General features: G+C 59.8%; 1 protein-coding gene across 5 annotated transcripts in view; it reads left to right on the top strand.

The window, feature by feature from the left end:
* Positions 1-19,268, top strand: part of COL27A1 (collagen type XXVII alpha 1 chain) — a 135,058-nt gene that overhangs the window by 74,321 nt on the left and 41,469 nt on the right. For all 5 annotated transcript variants that reach the window (XR_007414150.1, XM_025431951.3, XM_049116396.1 and 2 more), the window contains 9 exons: positions 1,364-1,417; positions 1,575-1,628; positions 3,272-3,316; positions 4,538-4,591; positions 6,336-6,380; positions 10,771-10,824; positions 12,970-13,023; positions 13,238-13,291; positions 17,469-17,522. Coding sequence is in view for 4 of the 5 variants with exons in the window: in XM_025431951.3 (XP_025287736.1) it covers positions 1,364-1,417; positions 1,575-1,628; positions 3,272-3,316; positions 4,538-4,591; positions 6,336-6,380; positions 10,771-10,824; positions 12,970-13,023; positions 13,238-13,291; positions 17,469-17,522 (468 nt within the window). In the remaining variant the exon portion in view is untranslated. The remainder of the gene's footprint in view (positions 1-1,363; positions 1,418-1,574; positions 1,629-3,271; positions 3,317-4,537; positions 4,592-6,335; positions 6,381-10,770; positions 10,825-12,969; positions 13,024-13,237; positions 13,292-17,468; positions 17,523-19,268) is intronic.

The following is a 19,268-nucleotide window of genomic DNA, read 5'->3' on the forward strand; positions in this document are numbered from 1 at the left end:
TTTTATTTATTTATTCATGAGAGACCGACAGAGGCAGATACACAGACAGAGGGAGAAGCAGGTTCCCTGTGGGGGGCCCGATGTGGGACTCGATCCCAGGACCCCAGGATCACAACCTGAGCCAAAGGCAGACGCTCAACTGCTGGGCCACCCAGGTGCCCCTCTTTGCTTGTCTTATTCCCTTGGAGCCTCAGAACAGACCTGTAAGGTGACGTCGTTGTCACCGTTTTCTAGACGAGCAAGCCAAGGCCCAGAGATGCTCCAGAACCTGCCGGGGTCATGCGGTGCGTTGGTGACAGGACAGGACTTTGAGCCTCTCGGTGTGAAGAAACATATGTGGGAGCTTGGGCATTCGGTGATAGCTCAGAGTTCAGACCCATTCTTGCCTTGGCCAGTAAGAAGGGTGAGAGGATGTTAGAGCGGGAGTTTAATGGGAGTCACCCAAAGATCAGAGGAAGGGAAAGAGCTACATACAGAGGCGACGCAGGAGGAGGCATTCCGGTCTCCGGGACTCACGTAAGGAGATTTTGGTTTCTAGCTGTCAGGAAACTAAGAGAGTAGAGGGGCTGCCTGAGAAGTGCCTGTGATGTTAGGATGAATCAGCAGAGGTATTACACCTCAAACAAGGAAGGGGATAGTCCTGTGCTGGCCTCTGCTGGTCTGTTCGCACCCAGAGGAGCTTGGGCACCCTAGTGATGGCCAACAATGGGCGCCGACCGACTAGAGGTTGGCAAAACGGAGGGGCCCCAGCGTGAAGTCACTGAAGGGCCAGCAAAGGGCAGGCCTCTGGGGGAGGGGATAAGTGTCCTCCGAATTATGCAAAGACCACTGTGGAAAGAAGGACCCCCTCCCCGCCACCCCCGTCCCGAGCTTTGTGCAGCTTTGTGCAGCCCTACGGGGGTGGCAGGAGGTTGTCAAGGGGGAGGGGCAGGGTTCTGCTCGGCGTCGGGAAGAAGCCTCCCCTGCACAGCCATCCATCGGGAACAGGCTTGGTGTGGGAGCAGCGAGGCCTCGTTGGTGGTGCGGGGCCGAGTCCAACACGCCCGGCCCGGATGCAGGGGGCACTTCAGCTCCGGAGACGAGGGGACTTGGGAGCTTCTAGGTCACACAACCTGGAGGGGGCTGCACGCTTGGTCCGGTGCTCGGCACTTCCTTGCATTGTCTCGTTTCATCTCAGCAGCTCTCTGGGATGTGCGGACTCTCGCCCAGATCCCTGTTCTAGAATAGGACTGCGGCATCCAGGTGGTTAACTGGCCTGCCCAGGGTCCCGTCCCATGCAGGAAGGGACGGAAACCCCGGGTCGGTCTCCCTCCAAGCACTTCCCTTCACCCATGGCTGACCCCTGCTCTCTGCTTCCCCTCAGGGATTCCCCGGAGACATTGGCCCCCCTGGGGACAACGGCCCAGAAGGCATGAAGGTGAGTCCCTGCGCAGGGCCGTCGAAGCGAACTGCTGTGCGGAAGCCACAGGCCTCCAAGGCTGGCGACCTGACGTGGGATTGCTGGGGGCCTTGCCAGCCTCTGATGGACACGGAGGTGCCGCCTCTGAGACCGCTCTTTGTTCCCTTCTCACCAGGGTAAGCCTGGAGCTCGAGGCCTGCCGGGACCCCGTGGGCAGCTGGGGCCCGAGGTGAGACCGTCTGGCCCTGTCCCCGCCCAACCCCTGCAGCCCTGTCTGCTCCGGCCTGGGTCCTGGAGGCCTGAGCCGGGGGCCGGGTCCCTTCAGCCAGGACACCACCCTGGGCTGCCTCAGGCTCGCTCTCCCGCTCATCCCTTACAGCCCTAGCCCGTCACCTTGCCACGGTCTTTCTCTGGCCTGGCCTGGCTGGCGGGTGACCTTCCGCCTCTGTAGGGCCCCCACCGCCCGGGGGTCTCCCCCAGGAGGCCACTGCCCCTGCTCCTGCCCGCAGCACAGTTCCCAGAGGTCGGAGGGGAGGCCCTGGGCCTCAGGGGGGGACACCGCGTTGGGTACCACGGTTAGCGGCCGCAGGGTCGGGCTTCGGATCCTCGTCAGCTTGAGCCCAAAGCCTGTGGCATAGACCCTGTGCTGTTAACTCCGTGCTCCGGGAGCTGCCGGGCGGGGAAGTGGTGGTGGGGGGGGCATCCCAGAGAATGACGGGACTTGCAGAGCTAGCAAGCGGCAGAGTGGAGATTTGCTTGTTTCCTCATTCATGCTCAAGGGGATCGAGATGTTTTCCGTGGGTGGGCCTGTTGGGCACCCGGCGGGCGAGCCCCAGATTTTGCCTGTACCTGAGGCCCCCCCCCCCACCTAGGCTCCGGCCCCAAGGCCCCCGGGACACACAGACAGCCCCGAGTGAGGGTGCAGGAGGCCCGGACTCACCACAACCACAGGCAGGCATCCAGCTGACACGGATCCCTTTGCAGGCTGGTTCTGGGTCTGGCGGGGCCCCAGCGCTGGCTCGGGGAGTGGCCACGTGGGGCTGCTTTCCTGGAAGCTGGGTTGGGGGGTGGCCCCAGAGGGGGCCTCTGGGTTAGGCCTGGCACGCCGGAGAGGCCGGTTTGGAGGCTGCCCTCGCCTGCGGGAGGGCCAGGAGTGGAAAGGGAGGGGTGAGGATGGAGGGCCGGCGCCAGCCACGTGCCCCCGTCTACACCCACATTACGGCGCGAGAGCCTGCTGCTTGCTCCCGTCTCCGTGGATTCATTCATCCACCCCTGCCTTCATCCGCTTCTCCATCTGCTCCCTCCTCATGCCCCTGGACCCCACCTTCACTCCCCACACGTCCGTGAGGTCCTGCACACCCATCCTGAGTGATTTTTGTAGTGGAGTAGGGTGCAGGGCCTCAAAAAAGAGTAAGAGATCATCGCTGTCCTCCAGGAATGCAACTTAGGCTAGTCATCATCCTTAGCATGGTCCTCTCCGTCCTGCACCATTTTAGAGATGGGGAAACTGAGGCACGGTGAGGCTAAGGTCTGCCACTGCATGGTTGGTGGAGCTCAGAGTAGAGCTCATATCTTTGAGCTGTCGTCTGGGGCTCTGTACCTGCAGTGTATGATGGGGTTTGACTCTCTGCCCAGCACTGCCACGAACCCGGGGCCTGTCACGTTCAGGTGTCATGTTCAGGAGCCCCATTCACGTGGAAGGCCCTGTGTAGCCTGGGTGGGGGTCCAAGTGGGCGGACCAAGTGGACCATTTCTCGGGGTCCAGGAGGACTCTCCTCTGTCCACCCCCTCTCCCTCCTTACAGGTCAAGCTCTCCGAGTCTCTCCCTGGACTAATTTCTCCTTTGTCCTCTCTTGTGTCTCCCAACTCTAGGGAGATGAGGGACCCATGGGGCCACCCGGGGCCCCTGGCTTAGAGGTGAGTGTCCCTGGCGCCGGGCAGGTGGGATTTGTCATTCCTGTGCCGGCGATGTGCAGAGAGGCAACACCTGCTGGTGCTCTGCAGAGAAGTCCTCGGCGGGAGCCCTGGGCCAGCCGGTGAGGGGATTGGAACAGACGCACAGGATAGAGAGACGAGGCAGGAAACCGGCCGGCTGCGCTCATCCAGCTGCTGTGGGATGGGCTTTGCATCCGCTCTCATTCATTTGAGTCTCCGTGAGAGCGGCATTGCTGGTCTGAGTTTCACGCAAGGCCATCAGGCCCAAAGAGCAAGCGGGGCAGCCCAGTCTCATCGTCCAGAGCCTCACCTTGCTCCCCGCGACGGCCCTGCCCCGAGTGGTCTTCCACGAGGTCCTCCCCGGGCTGGTGGTGGTGTAAACCAGCCGTGCACGATCGCTTCGTCCTTGGGGCCCGTTTACCCTCTTAAAAAGAAATGAATGGAGCCCCCAAAAGCTTTTCTCTGTGTGAGTTCCATCTATTGATATTAGTCATCGAAACTGAAAACTTTCAAGTGTGTTTATTAATCCATTTGAAATAATAATCAGCCCACTCCATGTTCACAAAAATAATAGTTTCATAACAAAGCAAAACACCCACCAGCTATATTTTCCGAGGCGAAATAATCTAATGAAAAGAGTGGCATTGTTTGACCGGTTTTGCAAATCTCTTTAATGTCTGCTCTAATAGAAGTCAGCTGGAATCTCCCATCTGCTTCTGCATTCAACCCGTTGACGATACCACATGTCATGTAGCCTCTGGAAATCTCCGCTTACACTCATGAGAGTGAGAGACACAGGCCAGCGACGTCTAGGTGCTATTGTGAACCTAGCTCTGACGTCACGGGTCTCCCGCGAGGGTCCCCGGGCCACACTCTGAGAACCGCTGGCATAGACTCTCCAGTCCCCTGGGCCCTGCCTGTATCTTCCGTCCAGGTCCTTCCTCTTCCTTGTTCCTTGAAAGCAGGTTTCAACATCCCCATTTACAAACAGGACTGGCCTGGGAGGGGAGACGTCCCTGAGGTCACACAGCTGCAGACCCTCCCCACCCCCACCTCTGCATCTCCAGAATGGCTGGCAGCCTGGGGCCTTCCGGGCTCTGCACCCCTGGCCCCCTGGGGCATTGTGCCAGCACTGGGACCCCCCCCCCAAGCAACACTACCCACCCACCTAGCCCCCCCTCACTCACCTCTCTCTGTTTGCAGGGCCAACCTGGGAGGAAGGGGTTTCCTGGCCGGCCAGGCCCAGACGGCGTGAAGGTGAGGGGACCTGGGAGTGACTGGGCTTGCGGGGGGTGGGATAGAACAACGGGGAAACAGAAGAAAGGTGGGACTGGCAAATGAGGGCCCCGTGAAGAATCCCAATCCCCGGGCAGGTGTGGGAAGGGGGTGAGTGATCCCCATTTATCACAGCGCAGTGGTAACAGAGAGGAAAGAATGAGCAGAACCTAAATGTCCAACAGTGGGGTAGTGGTCACATAACGGGACGCAGGGCAGCCACCAAAGACGGTGCAGCGGAGGAGTTTACAAGCTGGTAAGATGCCTGTGCGCACGGAGGTGGTGGTGAGGCCGTGGTAGGAGGCAGGTGACAGGTGGAGGGTTATGGGACCAACCTGCTGCAGGGGCCGGTTGCGTTCCCGTCGGCTCAGAGCAGAGGCTGCGGCGTAGACAGGGGCTCTCTCTCCGGGCGGTGGGGCAGTTCTGTTTCCTTTTGTGGGTCTCCAGCTTTCCCTCATTAGGTGCAGTAATTGTCTATTACATTTGTTAGGAGTTTTTTAATTTTTTAATTTATCAGGAAAGCGCTGGCCTGGGTGGGAGAGTGATGATGCTGAGCACATGGGCAGCCTCGCTTAGTGGCTTTCCAAGGGCTCCTCCTGAGGGCTGGATTTTCTAAGCCGTCCCAGGCGGAGAGTGCTGGGCCACGTTTACAGCTGGGCAGACGCACGAGCGTTAGCGCAGAGCCAGGGTAGCTCAGGTCATCCGCGGCCCCCTCCACGCAGGGGACATGGCCCGTGTGTCTGTCTGGGCCCCTCTGCTTCTCGTGAGCGTGAGGTCTGGGGGAAGAGCCGGAGGGAAAGATGAGGCTCGAACCCTGATTGCGGTGAGCCGCATCCATTTGTGAGCCAGACTCCTGGCTCGCTGGGCTAGTGTCGCCCTTTGTCCTGCCCTCTGAGGTCTCGCTCTTTCTCCCTCAGAGGCCAGCTGGGTTTCTGTGGTGGGAGCGGTGACATAGCCTGGGTGGATTTATCCCACGGGGCTGCTCGCCTCTCCAGCTCACGCCGGGGGGAGACCAGGGCAGCTGTGGCTGCCTGAGGAGCAGGAGCCACCCCAGCTCGGGACAAAGCTGGCAGACAAGGCTACAGGAGGCCACCAGGCGTGAGAGCTGGAAATAGCCTACGAGACAAACGAGTGTGATTTCCCTTATTTATGGCTGGGGGAGGCTGAGCCCAGGGCAGCGACAAGGCTCACCGATCCTTTTGCCAGCTGCTTTCAGAGCCCTGGTGGGTCAGGGTCTAGGATCCAAGTGCCCCGACTCTCTGGTTCCCTGCTCTTCCCGTGGTGGGGCAGCCTGGTAAACAGTAGGAACGGAGATTTCAATCAGTTGGACCAAAGTTCTAGCTTGCTGTGTGGCCTGGAGCAGATCCGAGCCCCTCTGAGCTTCAGTCGCTGCCTCCACAAAATGCAGCGGGTTGATGAACAGCCCAAATTTGATACAGACATCAGGGTACCAGGTAGTCTGCCAAGGGGACCACTCAGGGAATGGGCGGCTAGGGCCGTGTCTGGGGCCAGAGGTTCTGTGCGAGGGTCCCATTGCTTCCGCCGTTTGTTTGAGGTCTCTGCAAGGCCAGACGCTGGGGTTGAGGTTTTCTGTCCTTCCCTACTGGTAGGGACGAGGCCAGTTACCTGTGGCTGTTCCCTGTGCGGCGGCGGCGGCGGGGGGGTGGGGGGGGGGCTACACTCCCATCACCCATCCCAAGTGATGCTCCTCTTTTCCTCTTTGCAGGGGGAGCCAGGCGACGCTGGGCGGCCAGGGCATGTGGGTGAGCAGGTGAGTCCACACTGGTCTCCGAACACAATGACTCTTTATCACGCGCTTCCTCTGTGCCGAGCCCTTCGGTGCAGCGCTCCACGCGCATCCGCCTTCCGTGCCCGTGCAGGCTGCTGGGGTCAGTTAGCTTGTCTCCCCTTTGATCGGGATGGTCGCTGACTCTCAGCGAGGTGAAGTCACTGAGGGAGAAAGCCCCGAATCACAGCGCCTTGGCCTGGCCCTGTGGATGTTTTCGGAGCATTTGCCCAAAGGGGTTCCATGACTCTGCTCCCAGAACATTACAACTGGAAGAGCCTTCGAGACTCGCCGGCTGTGCTCCGTTGACAGATAAGGCAGCTGAAACCCGGAGAAGCGTAGCCACCTGCCAGGGGCTCTCGCTCAGGCAACCCTCACTTAGAGGAAAGTGAAACTCAGATCAGTGGCTCCGGCTAGGCGGGAAGTCAGGCCAAGGTCTGAAGAGGAGAAGAGTTTGCAAGTTGTCATGACAGGGGAGGTTTGAGAATCACGACCTTCATTTGGGTGATCCAGCGTTCTGGATGCTACGGACGAAAGCTTAACCTCTGGGCTTGGGGGCCAGGTGGAAAGGTAGCAATCTCCTGCACTCCCTTAAACCCTGCAAGGGGCTGCCTCGTGCAGGAGGGGGGATAGCGTCGGGGACCCAGAAGAATCTGCCTCTGCTGAGAAACGCCATCAGTGGCGTGAGAGCGGTGCACGATGGGCTTCCTCACCAGGCCTGCAACATCTGTTGGCGGGAAGAAAGGAATTAAAGCAGGGGGTGGACTGGATTTTTGAAACCTTTCCAGTGTCATTCGAGCGCATTCTGTGGGAAGCCCAGGAGTTTGGAAGGGCTGTCACGGCCTGCATATATTTCCTGATTGGAAAAAAAAAAAAAAAAAAAAAAGAAGAAGAGGAAGAAGGCCATGCGATCAGCAAATTTAATTTCATACTTATGCTGATGGGAAGGGCCCTCGGGAAATAGATCCTCAGAATCTTAGAATGTCGGGACACAGAGGGTCCTTGCAAACAAAGCACTCTGTCCTGGGGTCCTGTGGACCCCGTCCCGTAATAAAGTTTTTAAATGCATCAAGTGCAAAACGAAGGATTACAGAGGAAATCGATGATAATGAAATACAATCGTCAAAGTGCGTTCAAGGTGACCTAGTCTCAGACGGGCTTCTTTATTAATGCATTGCATAACGAGATCCAGCAGCAGGCCTGCTAACGACCTCAAATTTGAAGCTGCGACAAGCCTTAGTGACACATTTTGAAATCTGCAACAATGACTGTAATGTGACGTGTGCCTATCTGTGACAGTAACAGGTACCGTGGGTTCGTCGCCTACGCTCAGGTTTGAGGGATGTGCTAAATTTCCATCAGAGGTCGGTGGAAAGAAGAGTCGTGATTTTTTTTTTCTTTTTTTTTCCTCTTCAAGTTCAGGGACTGCCCCTGAATTCCATCCACGGGGCCTTCCGGAAACCCCAGCGTAGACCCCGGGATCCTAGCCCACATGGGCAATCTCGTTAACAAGAGTGACTGAGTAAGGTAGTGGCAAAGTGGGGGGTGGCCAAGAGGAGCGGCGCCCAGCCCGGTCTAGCTGCCCGGCTACTGGGACCGCCGCTGGAAACAGGCCTGCCTGAACCGTGAGGCAGCGCTGGGGCCCCGGGGTGGGAAGGGGCAGGCACCAGTCGTCCACTGCAGAATCCGAGGGTCCCGGCAAAGGTTCTGAGGTCCTCCTTAGGGACGTATGCATCGGCACTGATTGGGCTCCCGTTAGGGACCGGGCTCCAGGCCCAGCGCCTTCTCCACCACCGCCTGCGCTCTCCTCCGCAGCCCCAGGGTGGCTCGGTAACCCCATCTCACGAGTGAGGAGAGTCCGGCTCTGAGAAGTGAGCTCACTTGTGAGGCTCTCCTCGACGGCAACACAGGCGTGTCAGAGCCAAGGTTGACCCCCAGGGCTGCTGGGCTCCCAAGACGGGCCTTAGAGGGACCGGATAATCCTGTGAGCTCCTGAGCCCTTGCCCCTTGGTGACAGCTAGCCAGAGCGCAGAGGGCTCGTCAGCAGGCCCTGTGCTCGGTGCTGGGCGCACGAGGGTGAGCACAGGCCGGGCCTTGCCTTGAAGAAGCTCCCTGTCCATCCAGGGAGGGGCCGGGGCTGCAAACGCTCACCCAAGACACCTGTTCCAGCAGAGGACCTACCGCTGTCTGCTCCTCAGGTGTACTCCGTGCCCGAGCAGAATGCCATACGATGGAGGGGGACCAGGGCCACCCCCTTCCCCACATCGGGGACTCTGATCTGGTGCTTCCTCCTGCCCCGTGTCCTCCCGCAGTGGTCAGGGCTGCTCCTCCACCCGCCCCCCCCCCCGCCCCCGGCCAGGTGGAAGCCCTGGGCCTCCAGGCCAGCCTCCTCTCCACCCGCAGGACGGGCCTGCCAGGATCTTCCGGGACGGTGCCCCATGGGTGTCCTAGGGGCCCGGGCGGGGAGACGGGGCACTTGCTGTATGGCTCTTATTCATTAGGATCCTGCTTGGCTTCTTGTTTGAGGTTTATGACCCGCCTGCCTTCCAGGACCCAACAACTCATAAATTTAAAGTAGCTATGAAATTTCTGTTTCTCTGGGCCAGTCGGGCAGGGGCCTCTTAACAGAGCCGTTTTTATTCCCGTTGCTCAGCATCCTCTAAATGTCTGAGTGCTCCCTAGTGGGGCGCTCGGGCCTCTGTGTTAACCCTCTGCCCTTTTAAAATAAATTAGAACGGGATGGGAGGGAACTAGCATTTATTGAGTGCCTACATGTGCCACGCATTATCTTCAAGACTCAGAGCAACCCCGGGGAGATAGGGAGAGACCTTTATCTCAAGTGCCCCCTGCCCCCCCACCCCCACCAACGATGAGGCTCAGAGAGGCTCCATGGACTTGCCCAGGGTCCCCAAGCCTAAAGACTGACTGACGATGCCAGAAAAAATATCAGGTTCAGGGCTTGGCCCTCAGTAAGTGCCAGCTATTGTTATTAATAATGCCGTCACCTTGAAAATGCTCTAATTTTTTTTTAAAGTAAGTTGTTGTAAATGTCAAATACTTGGTCATGGTCCGTGACTTGCTAGCCATGACCTCATGCCTTGTACCTCACCCCTCACACCTCATGCTTCAACCCCGAAGGGTCTCTGAGCCCAGGGACCCAGGACGCTCCACCGTGTGGCATTGGTGCAGGGGTGCCAGGGGATCTGTGCCCTGCTCACGACCACTCGCTTTGGGGGTCCCCGGGTGGAGGGACGGGTGCACGGGCCTTGGAGCCCCACGGACCAGAGCTGAATCCCAGGCTGCAGCTGCAAGACACACACAGTCGTGGCCTGAGCTGCCACTTTACAAAGGTCTCCGAGACCCACGGAGCTCAGCCTTTGGAAATGGGCACCGTTTTCTCACCCCGGTTGATTGACGGCTTGGCCAGCTTCCCTGCCTGAGCGCACAGCTTGCAACTTCTGACCTGTGTCCGCTCAGCTTCAGGGTCTCGTTCCTTTCTGGATCCGCTTGGGGGACAGGGAGCAGCTCGTGGGGGATGGATCCACTCCTCCCTCTCAGTCAGCCTTTCCTGATGCTCCCAGAAACTCTTGGCTGCAAACCTGAGTCCTTCCAAAGCCGCTGTTGCCCCTCTGAACTGTGCGAGACACCCCGTCCACCGGGGTGGGGGGGCTTGGGGTCTGGACAAGGAATCGTCTGCTTTCCCGGGTGTCTCCTCCGGGTTGCTGAGCCTGGCCGCGCGGGCGTGGGTGCGCCTGGCAGGGCCAGCGAGGCCCAAGGCCACCTAGAAGAGCCCCTGGAACCCGAGGCGAGCTATCACCCAGTGGAGTTAGAAAGAGCGACAGGAACCAGTGTGAGTGCGAGTGCGCCCTTCAGAAAGCAGAGGGAGCCTTTCAGGGGACCGTAGAGGCCTCCGCGTCCCCCCTGTGAAGCAAGGCCCTTGGCCGAGGCTGCCCGCTGTTTCCATCCTGGCCAGCCGGTTTGCTTCTCTCTTGGAGACGGCCCCGGAGCCCTGAGCGATGGGGACCGAGTCTAGCAGGCAGGGCTCTTCCCAGCACGGCCACCCCCCAAACGCGGCCGCCTCCCAGCCTGCTCCTGGCGCGGGAAGAATGTGCGGCGCTCCCAGGGATGCTGGCAGCGGCCCCACGCTTGGCTCCGAAATCAGAACCATCTGGAGGAGTGAGGGAAGTCGGGACAGTGCCTGGAGAGAGGCAGCTCCTCCGTGGCAGCCCCAGGCCTGCTGGGGCCCGGGCGCGGGCAGGGGCGCGGGCAGGGGCCGCAGGGCCGGAGCCGCCGCCCGCCTGTGGCCTTTGACTCGCCGTGTCCCCGGGTTCACGGGCCTTCCCCTTTTCTCTTGCTCGCGGGCCGTGTCTTCTAGGGACTTCTGGGATTCATCGGTCTGGTCGGGGAGCCAGGGATCATGGGAGAAAAGGTGAGTTATGCGGGGACGGTACCGAAACAAGTGCAACTTTGCGGCTGAAGCTGGAAGAGGAGGACGGGCCGGGTGTGGTGGGGACTTCAGCGCCTTTCCCCGGCTTCTCCTTAGCCACTGCCCCCGTTGCCGGCACTGCCCTGGGGCTCTGTCCTGCCCTCCCGGCGGCATTGCCACCGCCACGTGACTCTGGGTGACAGCCGGCTCCACGCGAGGCGTGGGCCCTCCTGGCTGCGCACGGGCCCCGAACAGGTGTGGGCCACAGGCGGGAGGCGGAGAGCCATCCTTTTAAGAAAGGGCAGAGTTCCTCAGGCGTCCCTGTGACCGCCCCCCAGCAGCCGTGTTGTACAGACCAAATAACCGGGGCTCACAAGGGGGAGGTGACCGGGCCCAGGCCACCCAGGTAGAGAGTGGCAGCGCCGGATGTGAATCAGGTTCGGTGCCCGAGGCCCCCACCTCTCCCTGCCGAGGCTTAGCTCCCAGCCCACAAGCACCCCGTGCCTCTGTTTCCCACCCGCTTTCCGTCAGTGGGCTTATCCAACCCCCAAGCGGGCCTTCTGGGGAGCTGATGGACAGAGAGCCTGAGGTCCTGGGAGAGGAAGCCTCTGCCCTGGTTCGGCCCCACCTTCCTTTCCAGGCTCTTCCTGAGACCTTACTTCTCATCACTCCGATCCCAGACCCCCTGGCCGCCACCACCGCTAGCTGCTCCCTTCCGTCTCCTTCTCCACCTTCCTGTTTTCTCCTCTTCTTCTTCTCTTTTTAATTTAACTTGTTATGTTGAAGCAGTTAGAGAATCACAAGATGTTGCAAAAAACAGAGCAGAAAGGTCCCTCGTACCCTTCACCCTGTTGCCACTGGTGGTCACGTCTTGCACAACTGGAGTGTAATATCAAACCAACTCTGGCCTTCTTTTGTTGCTCAAACGTTCTGGGTCCCTCCTCTGCTACAGACCACAGCCGGCGCTGGTCCTCCAGGCCAGGTGCACCCTCCTCCCCAACGCCACCCCTCTGGGGTCCCCCCTCACCTACAGACCATTGCCTGTGCTGGTCCTCCAGGCCAGGTGCACCCTCCTCCCCAACGCCACCCCTCTGGGGTCCCCCCTCACCTACAGACCATTGCCTGTGCTGGTCCTCCTGTCCAGGTGCACCCTCCTCCCCAACGCCACCCCTCTGGGGTCCCCCCTCACCTACAGACCATTGCCTGTGCTGGTCCTCCTGTCCAGGTGCACCCTCCTCCCCAATGCCACCTCTCTGCGGTCCCTCCTCACCTACAGACCATTGCCCGCGCTGGTCCTCCTGTCCAGGTGCACCCTCCCCAGTGCCACCCCTCTGCTCTCTTGGGTGTAGCAGGTCTTCCCAAGGGAGGCCCGCCCCACCACATCCCTGCACCTGATGGGTCAGATCCCCCACCGAAGGGCCTTAGCACGCACGCCCTCATTGTGTGGACCTGTCTGCGCCTGTGTTGGTGCTCTGTGTGTCTCTCTGCAGCACTCTGAGGGCTCCCCATGTGAGCAAGGTCTGTCTGCACTACTCACCTTCGCATCTTTAGGGGCTAGGGTGTTGCGCCAGGCACGTAGTAGATGCTCAATAAATGGTGTCTGGGTGGATGCAAAACACAGGGCCTCTCAAACACAGAATCAGGATTCAAACCCAGAGCCCCTCCCTCCACCATCTCTGCCCGGTTGGTCTGGATTGGGTCAAGAGGAAAATAATTGCGTCTCAGATGCTCCGGCATCTCCTCTCTGGGCAGGGGATGGGAAGAGTGAGCGTGCCTTCTACGGCCATCGCCACCTCTGCAAGGCCCGCCCAGGGGATGCCAGGCCCAGTGAGGACCACGTGACGTGGGCCAGCATCACAGAAGACAATGTCATCAGCACATCCTCGATCAGGACCGCCCATGCCCGAGGGAAGCCCGCTGGGTGGCATGCCACAGCGGATGCTGAGCCTTCCGGGGCTTGCTGGGTTCCCGGCTTCTGCCGAGTGAAATCCCAGCACCCCTTCCCCGGCCACCACCCTGGGTGATGTGACTGTAGACTTTGGACAAGTCCCTGCCTCTCCCTCTTTGGCCTCTGGAAGACCTCTGCACCTGCCTCCCACAGAGCCACCCCACAGCCATGACCTCCCTGCCTTGCTGTCTCCATCACAGGGTGACCGGGGCATGATGGGACCCCCAGGCGCACCAGGACCCAAGGGCTCGATGGTAAGGAGCCAGTGTGTGCTGCCTGCCTGCTCCTGTCACAGTGGTGGTGACAGCTCTGCTCTCCTCTGCCTGCTTCCATGTACTTGGGCCTCCAAGAGGCCTGGCTGCTGCCCCTGGGGCACTGGGCCGGGGCGGGGACCAGGGCAGCTGGGGTGGAAGGAGGAAGAGCCACCTGCTTCACCTGACTCCTTCTCTCTCGTCTCCTTCTTGGTAGGGTCATCCTGGAACTCCTGGTGCTGTTGGGACCCCCGGAGAGCCTGGACCCCCGGTAAGCAAAGCCCTCATGTTCCCTTTGCTCAAACCCATTGTCGAGTAACAGTGAGGAGTCTCCAGGTCTCAGAGTCAGACAAACCTGGATTTGAATCCCAGCTCCCAATTGCCAGGAAAGATCATCGAACCTAAAGTTTGCTCGTGGAAACATAGAGAAAGAAGTTCATCGTGGCCGTGATCGTGTCATCACGCGGGTTAGATGACACCAGGCCGCTGGTGTTCGTTACGTAGCGGTGTTGCTAGTGCAGGAGCGGGTTGGCCATCAGTGCCGTTGCTGCTTTGCCCCTTCACTCAGGAAATACGGTGTCGTGTGTGCCTGGAGCCACTCTAGGAGCCGGGGGTGCAGCCATCAGCAAGGCGGGAAATAGCCACTGCCTTTAGGAGCTTATATTCCGGCATTTGGGGGAGAGAGAACCCAATAACTAAGTGACACCTGCTATGAGGAAGCGTAGGGGAGAAGATGGGAAATGTTGGGGACACCTGGGCTGAGCACAAGGGTGAGGACTCAGGGGTCTTGGACTTCTTGGGATGACTGGGGAACTGGGGAGATTCCTGAGGATCCCAAGGCAGGGAGGGGTGGGAGAGGCAGGGTAGCTGGGGTGGGGGTGGGCCCATCTACTCTCCCGAGGGTGATGTTGGGGGCAGGGAGTGGTGACTGTCATCCTGAGCCCTCAGACCTTCTGCTGCCTCTGTCTCTGCTGACAGAGCATGGAGACTGGGGGGGCTCTCCCTCGAGGCGAGGCTGGGGCTCAAGGCTGGGAGCCCCATCTGGAGAGGTGGAGAGGTGGGCTTCAGGCAGGTGGGAGGGGGCTGGAGGAAGGGACCAGCCCAGGCACGATCCCGGGGCAGGGCTGGGGGACGATGAGTTCGGGCTGCCCAGCTCCCTCCAAAGGCCCAACTGAGGGACTCCCTGGGGTCTGATGAGGGAGGAAACGGGAGCCTTTGAGGGTCTGAATCCAAGGGAAGTGTGCACCGCACACCAGTTCTTTGCGCCAATTAGGGAAACAAAGCCAGCTCAGTTCCCAGACTTTATGTGCACCTACCGCGTTCTGGGCCTACGCTCAATCCGAAAGGTGCAGGAATGATTAGAAATACATGTGCTGGGACACCTGGACGGCTCAGTCGGTTAAGGCTCTGCCTTCGGCTCCAGTCATGATCTCAGGGTCCTGGGATCGATCCCTGACTCGGGCACCCTGCTCAGTGGGGAATCTGCTTCTCGCTCTTCCTCTCACTTTGCTCCTCTCCCCGCTGCTCGTGGTCTCACCATCTCTGTCCCAAATAAATAGATAAAATCTTTAAAAAAGAGAAATATATCTGCTTTTAAGATCTTGTCTAGTGGGAGTGCCGAGTAGAAACATCCTCTCACTCACTAACAGAACTTTACTGAGCACCTACTACGTGCCGGGCAGTGCTAGGTCCTGAGGAGGGAGATGGAGGGACTAGCCAGGGATGAGAAGCCTGAACTCAAGTGCTCATCATCCCAAGACGGAGGTGCGAGCCGCAGGTGGTGCTGTCTGTCCTCTACAATCCTTTCAATGATTGTGCAGAGGTGGGATGAGAGCCAGCGCTCTGGGCTCCTGATGGTGTATTTTTCCCTATTAACGAGAAGGAGGCGGAGAAGCCACTTCCTGCCTGGGGCTGGAGGGGCGGGCTGGTGGGCTGCAGAGCCCAACTTGTGACCTGAGGGTCCTAGCCCACCCAGCCTGAAAGCTGCTGGCCCATCTCCCTCCCCAGCGTTCGTAGGATGAAAGTTCCAGGGCCCAGCAGTTGCTCCCGGAGATGCAGTGATCGGGGACCGTCGGGGTGGGAGGTGCCCAGGCGAGGGTCCATCATCAAACTGTAGCTCCTGTGCCCCTGAACCTCAGCCTCTCTGGGCCTCAGTCTCCCCACCTGTCCAGCGGGAGGAGAGGAGCCTGGAACGGAGTTGCTGGGACAAAACAGAAGGCCAGTGGGAGGTGGGCAAACAGTGGGGACGTCTAAGGCAGCACACGGAAGGGAGCTCCGGCCTCCTCTGAGTCCCCTACTCCATGGCTCCCCTGACCTCGTCCCTGCTCTGTGTCCTCGGCGCCTCCAACCGTTCTGAGTGAGGTCAGCCACATGCTGCCTTCAGACCCCGGGGTCTGCCCCTGACCTGCCGCCACTGCTGCACATGGGGCTGGTCATGTGGATCTCTGGGGGCTCCCTCTGGGCAGCCAGCTGCCCTGGTGCTGCTGGGGGAACAGCACGGCACCAGGGCCCGGAAGCCTGGCTTCAGCATCAGAGTCAAATGTGAGTCAAATTTTACTCACTGGGTGATTGTTGGCAGCGTTCATAGCCTCTCTGTGTCTCGGTTTCGCCATCCGTAGGCCAGCATCGAACTCCCTCCCTTAGGAGGCATCAGAGATACGCCCCAGGTGCAATGCTTGGCGAACCGTCCACGTGCAGACTAAGTGCGATGAGCCGCACTAGTAATAACGACTATTTACTAGACGCGGTAACTACCACTGCCACCAGTAGGACCACTGCCATTAAGGTGACATTTCTGATGACACCGTTCACGTCTGATGAGCATTCTCCCCGCTTTTCCAAGCACGTGAACATGCACATTCTCCTACAGCCCACTGAGGTCAGCTGAGATCATTATCCTCGTTTGCCTGGGGGTACTGGGGACACTCAGGTTCTGGGACCCCCCCCATCGCTGACCCCTTCCCACATCGAGACAACTGATAGCGACCCTTTACTGAGGACCTTCCATGTCATTTCGTTGTCCCAGCAGCTCCGCGAGCTAGAGATTCTTCTTAACCCCATTTCGCAGATGAGGAAACTGAGGCCCAAAAAGTTGCAATCACTTGCCGACGTCCCAGAATTAGGAAGGCGGCAGGGCTGGGGTTTGAACCTGCTCCTCGGGGGAAGCAGTCTGTTCTTGTGAGCACTCGGTTCGACTGCCTCAAAGCAAAGACTTGGCTCCTGAATTTCCCAGTGACGCATTACATGCCGTCTCGCTGTCCGAGATCCCGCTATAAAATAGCTCATTCTCACCCAATCTTGCTGTCACCCGCCATCCGGGAGTCAGATCGGCCTTCATATTGGGCCAGGCGTGTGGGTCCACACCCTGCTTGCTCTGCTGACAAGGGGCGAGTGGGAACCAGCCGCACACATCCGCCCGGCAGCTGCAGCTGACCGAGGGTCTGCGTTCCTCGAGGCCGTGGGGCCAGAGAGAAATGGAACAGCCAGTTTTTCCCGAGGCCCCAAATGGAGCTGGGCCTCTCCCTGGTATTTGGAGGGGGATGAAGCCGCCTCTTCCTTGTCAAAGGAGCACGCCCAGTCTGAGGCTCGCTGCTGAGCCGGGAGGCTCCTGGAGGGGTCCTGGCTGGACGGCGTGGGGAGGCGCCGCGCCCCCTGTGCAGCTGGGGCCGGGACCCCGGATCAGAGATTAGGCATGAGGCGGCCTGCTTCCTCTCGGCTCCCTTCCTACCCTCTGTCCCCTTCTGTGGTTCGACTGTTCGTGGTTCATTCAACAGATCCCCAAATCCCGGTCGTAGGCCTGTGCTGTGCTCGGTGCTGAGAGCTCAAAGAACAAAGGCAACCCTGTGTCTTCCTTCCCTCCCTCCCTGTGTCTTGCCACCCCACATCCCCGCCTCTCCCTCCCTCACCTCGGGGCTGTGGTCTGGTTCCTCCCCCTCGGACCCCAGGCTCTTTCTGCCCTGGTCAGAGCCTTCTGGACAGAAGGAGATGTCGCAGCTGAGGTTTGGTGAGGGAGAGCACGCGGGCTGCCGTGTTCCCCTTGCTGTTGGAAGGAAGACCGGGGAAATGGGTATCTGGGGAGCCCTTTGGTCAGGAAGGTCATGGGAGCTTCTGGGTGTTGGTTTTGAGATACAGAAGGAAATGGCTCGTCCACCCAGGGAGGCTTCTCCTCACTGCTGGCTTCCCCGGGAGGGCTGGAGGCCCACCACGTTGAACCCAGGCCGTTGACCCGGGCTCTGGGGTATAGCTTGTGGGCTGCTTCTCCCCATCGGATGGCTTTTCCCACTGGGCCAAGCCCTTCTATGTGGAGGCTACGGGGCCCGGGCAGGGGCCATTCCCGAGCAAGGCCTGTTTGAGGGCTGCAGCCAGGCTTTGCCCCCACACTCCTAGCGTTCCGGGTCGCCCTTGCTACCTGAAAGGAGGCTTCTCCAAACTCTTTCTCCTCCTCACAGGGTCCTCCAGGATCTCGAGGTCCACCAGGCATGAGGGGAGCAAAGGGACTCTGGGTAAGTGGGGCCCAGCCCCCGGGGAGGGGGTGCTGACCCTGGCAGGGGCCACCTGACAGGGACACTACCTCCTGGTCCTTGCCCCCTGCCCAGCCCTGAGATCTGTGATTTTCATGGAATCAGGCAGGGTTCCAGGCTCATCCTGGGCCTGGCTGTCAGCCTTGGGACCCCCCCTCTCCACCTTATTTCTGAGCAGCAGGCCTTGGCATCCCGTGGGTACAGCCAGGCTCCGTGGTACCAGTGTTTTGTCCATTCATTTGTTCGTTCGTTCATTCGGGCACCATTTACTTAGCACCGACGGTCTGACAGCCACTGGTGGAGGCCCTGCAGAGGCTACAGAGCATGGGAGAGGCGTGACCCATGGCTGTCCCCATGGCTATCCCCATGGCTCAATCAAGTAGGTCAAATAGGTTGTCTGGGGGCATTGGCACATGGACGGCGAAGCATAGGCAGCTTGGGAGCCTGGACAGGGTGGCAGAGAATGCTTCAGGGAGAGGAGGGTGCTGGAGCTGCCGCCAGGGCAAGGTCACCAGCCCTAAGGTAAGAGAAGGCACATTTGGGGGTCTCTGTGGGTTCAACAGAGGGTCGGAGGAGAGGGATGAGACAGGAACCAGCAGGTGGCAAGCCTGCAAACGACAGCTGGCCTGTGCGCTGTGCTCCCAGGCTAGTGGGGAGCCACAGAGGATTTTAAGCAAGGGCTGGCCTCAGCACAGTCGCCAGGGGCAACCACGGGTACTTCCTACGGGTCGGGTACTGTCCATCACATATGTTAACTCATTTAATCTTCAACACGACTCTATAAAGAAGGTGCGCTTCTGATTTCCATTTTACGCACAAGGAAACTAAGGCACAGGGAGGTTGAGTCAGTTGTCTCGGGTTGCACAGCCAGAAAGTGGCAGAGCTGGGATTTGAAGCCAGGGAATCTGGCCCTCAGGCACCGTCTTAGTTTCGGTCGTGCAGGGAGGGCCGATGGAGGGGTTTTCTGTTCCCAGCTGGTGAACCGGGGCTAGGCCAGGCAGCCTTGGAGGAGGGACCGCCATGGCCAGGTAGCGCTGAGGGACAGCCCAGGCCTGCTATCCAAGCTCCTCCGTACGGGGGGGGGATCTGTGATTAGTCTCCTCTTGGCTGAATTTCAAGTGGTTTTAAATTTTCCCCCAAACCAGATGGCCAGCAGGCAGGCTGGGAGAGGGGGGATTAAGAGGCATTCCTCGGGCCCAGCAGGGCCCTTCCCAGTGCTGGGTCCCAGTGCCGGGTCTCTGCAAGTGGACCCAGGCCCATTGGCAGCCACTTGCGCCCTGCACACTGCCTCCTGCCCTCAGGAAGCCAGATGAGCTGGAGATTCAGGTCCTCAGCTCCCCGAGCTGCCCCAGCTGTCTCCAGCACCCCTTCCCGGCAGTGGCTCGGAGAATGTGTGTCCTGCTTGAGGAAACCCAGGCTCCCGACCACATCAAAAGTCTCCAGGGCCGGGAGGGAAGCTTCGGGACGTGAGCTCCTCCCGCTGCTGCTGGGTTTGGCAGGAATGCAAAGCCTGTGGGACGGGCCTCCTGGCTCCCTGGCCTAATAGTCCACCATTGGCCATTGGCCACTTCACAGGGGGTGGGCAGGGGTGTGCACGAGGGGACAAGACGAGGGCCTCAGCCCCTCTGTTCTTGGTAGAACTGCTGACAGGGTCTGGGTCCACAGGCCTCAACTGAAAGAGCGGGGGCTCTGGGTTCAGACAGGGGCAAGTCTCGGCCTTCCCAGTTA

Source organism: Canis lupus, chromosome 11, assembly GCF_003254725.2.
Source record: "Canis lupus dingo isolate Sandy chromosome 11, ASM325472v2, whole genome shotgun sequence".
NCBI classification, from domain to species: Eukaryota; Metazoa; Chordata; class Mammalia; order Carnivora; family Canidae; genus Canis; species Canis lupus.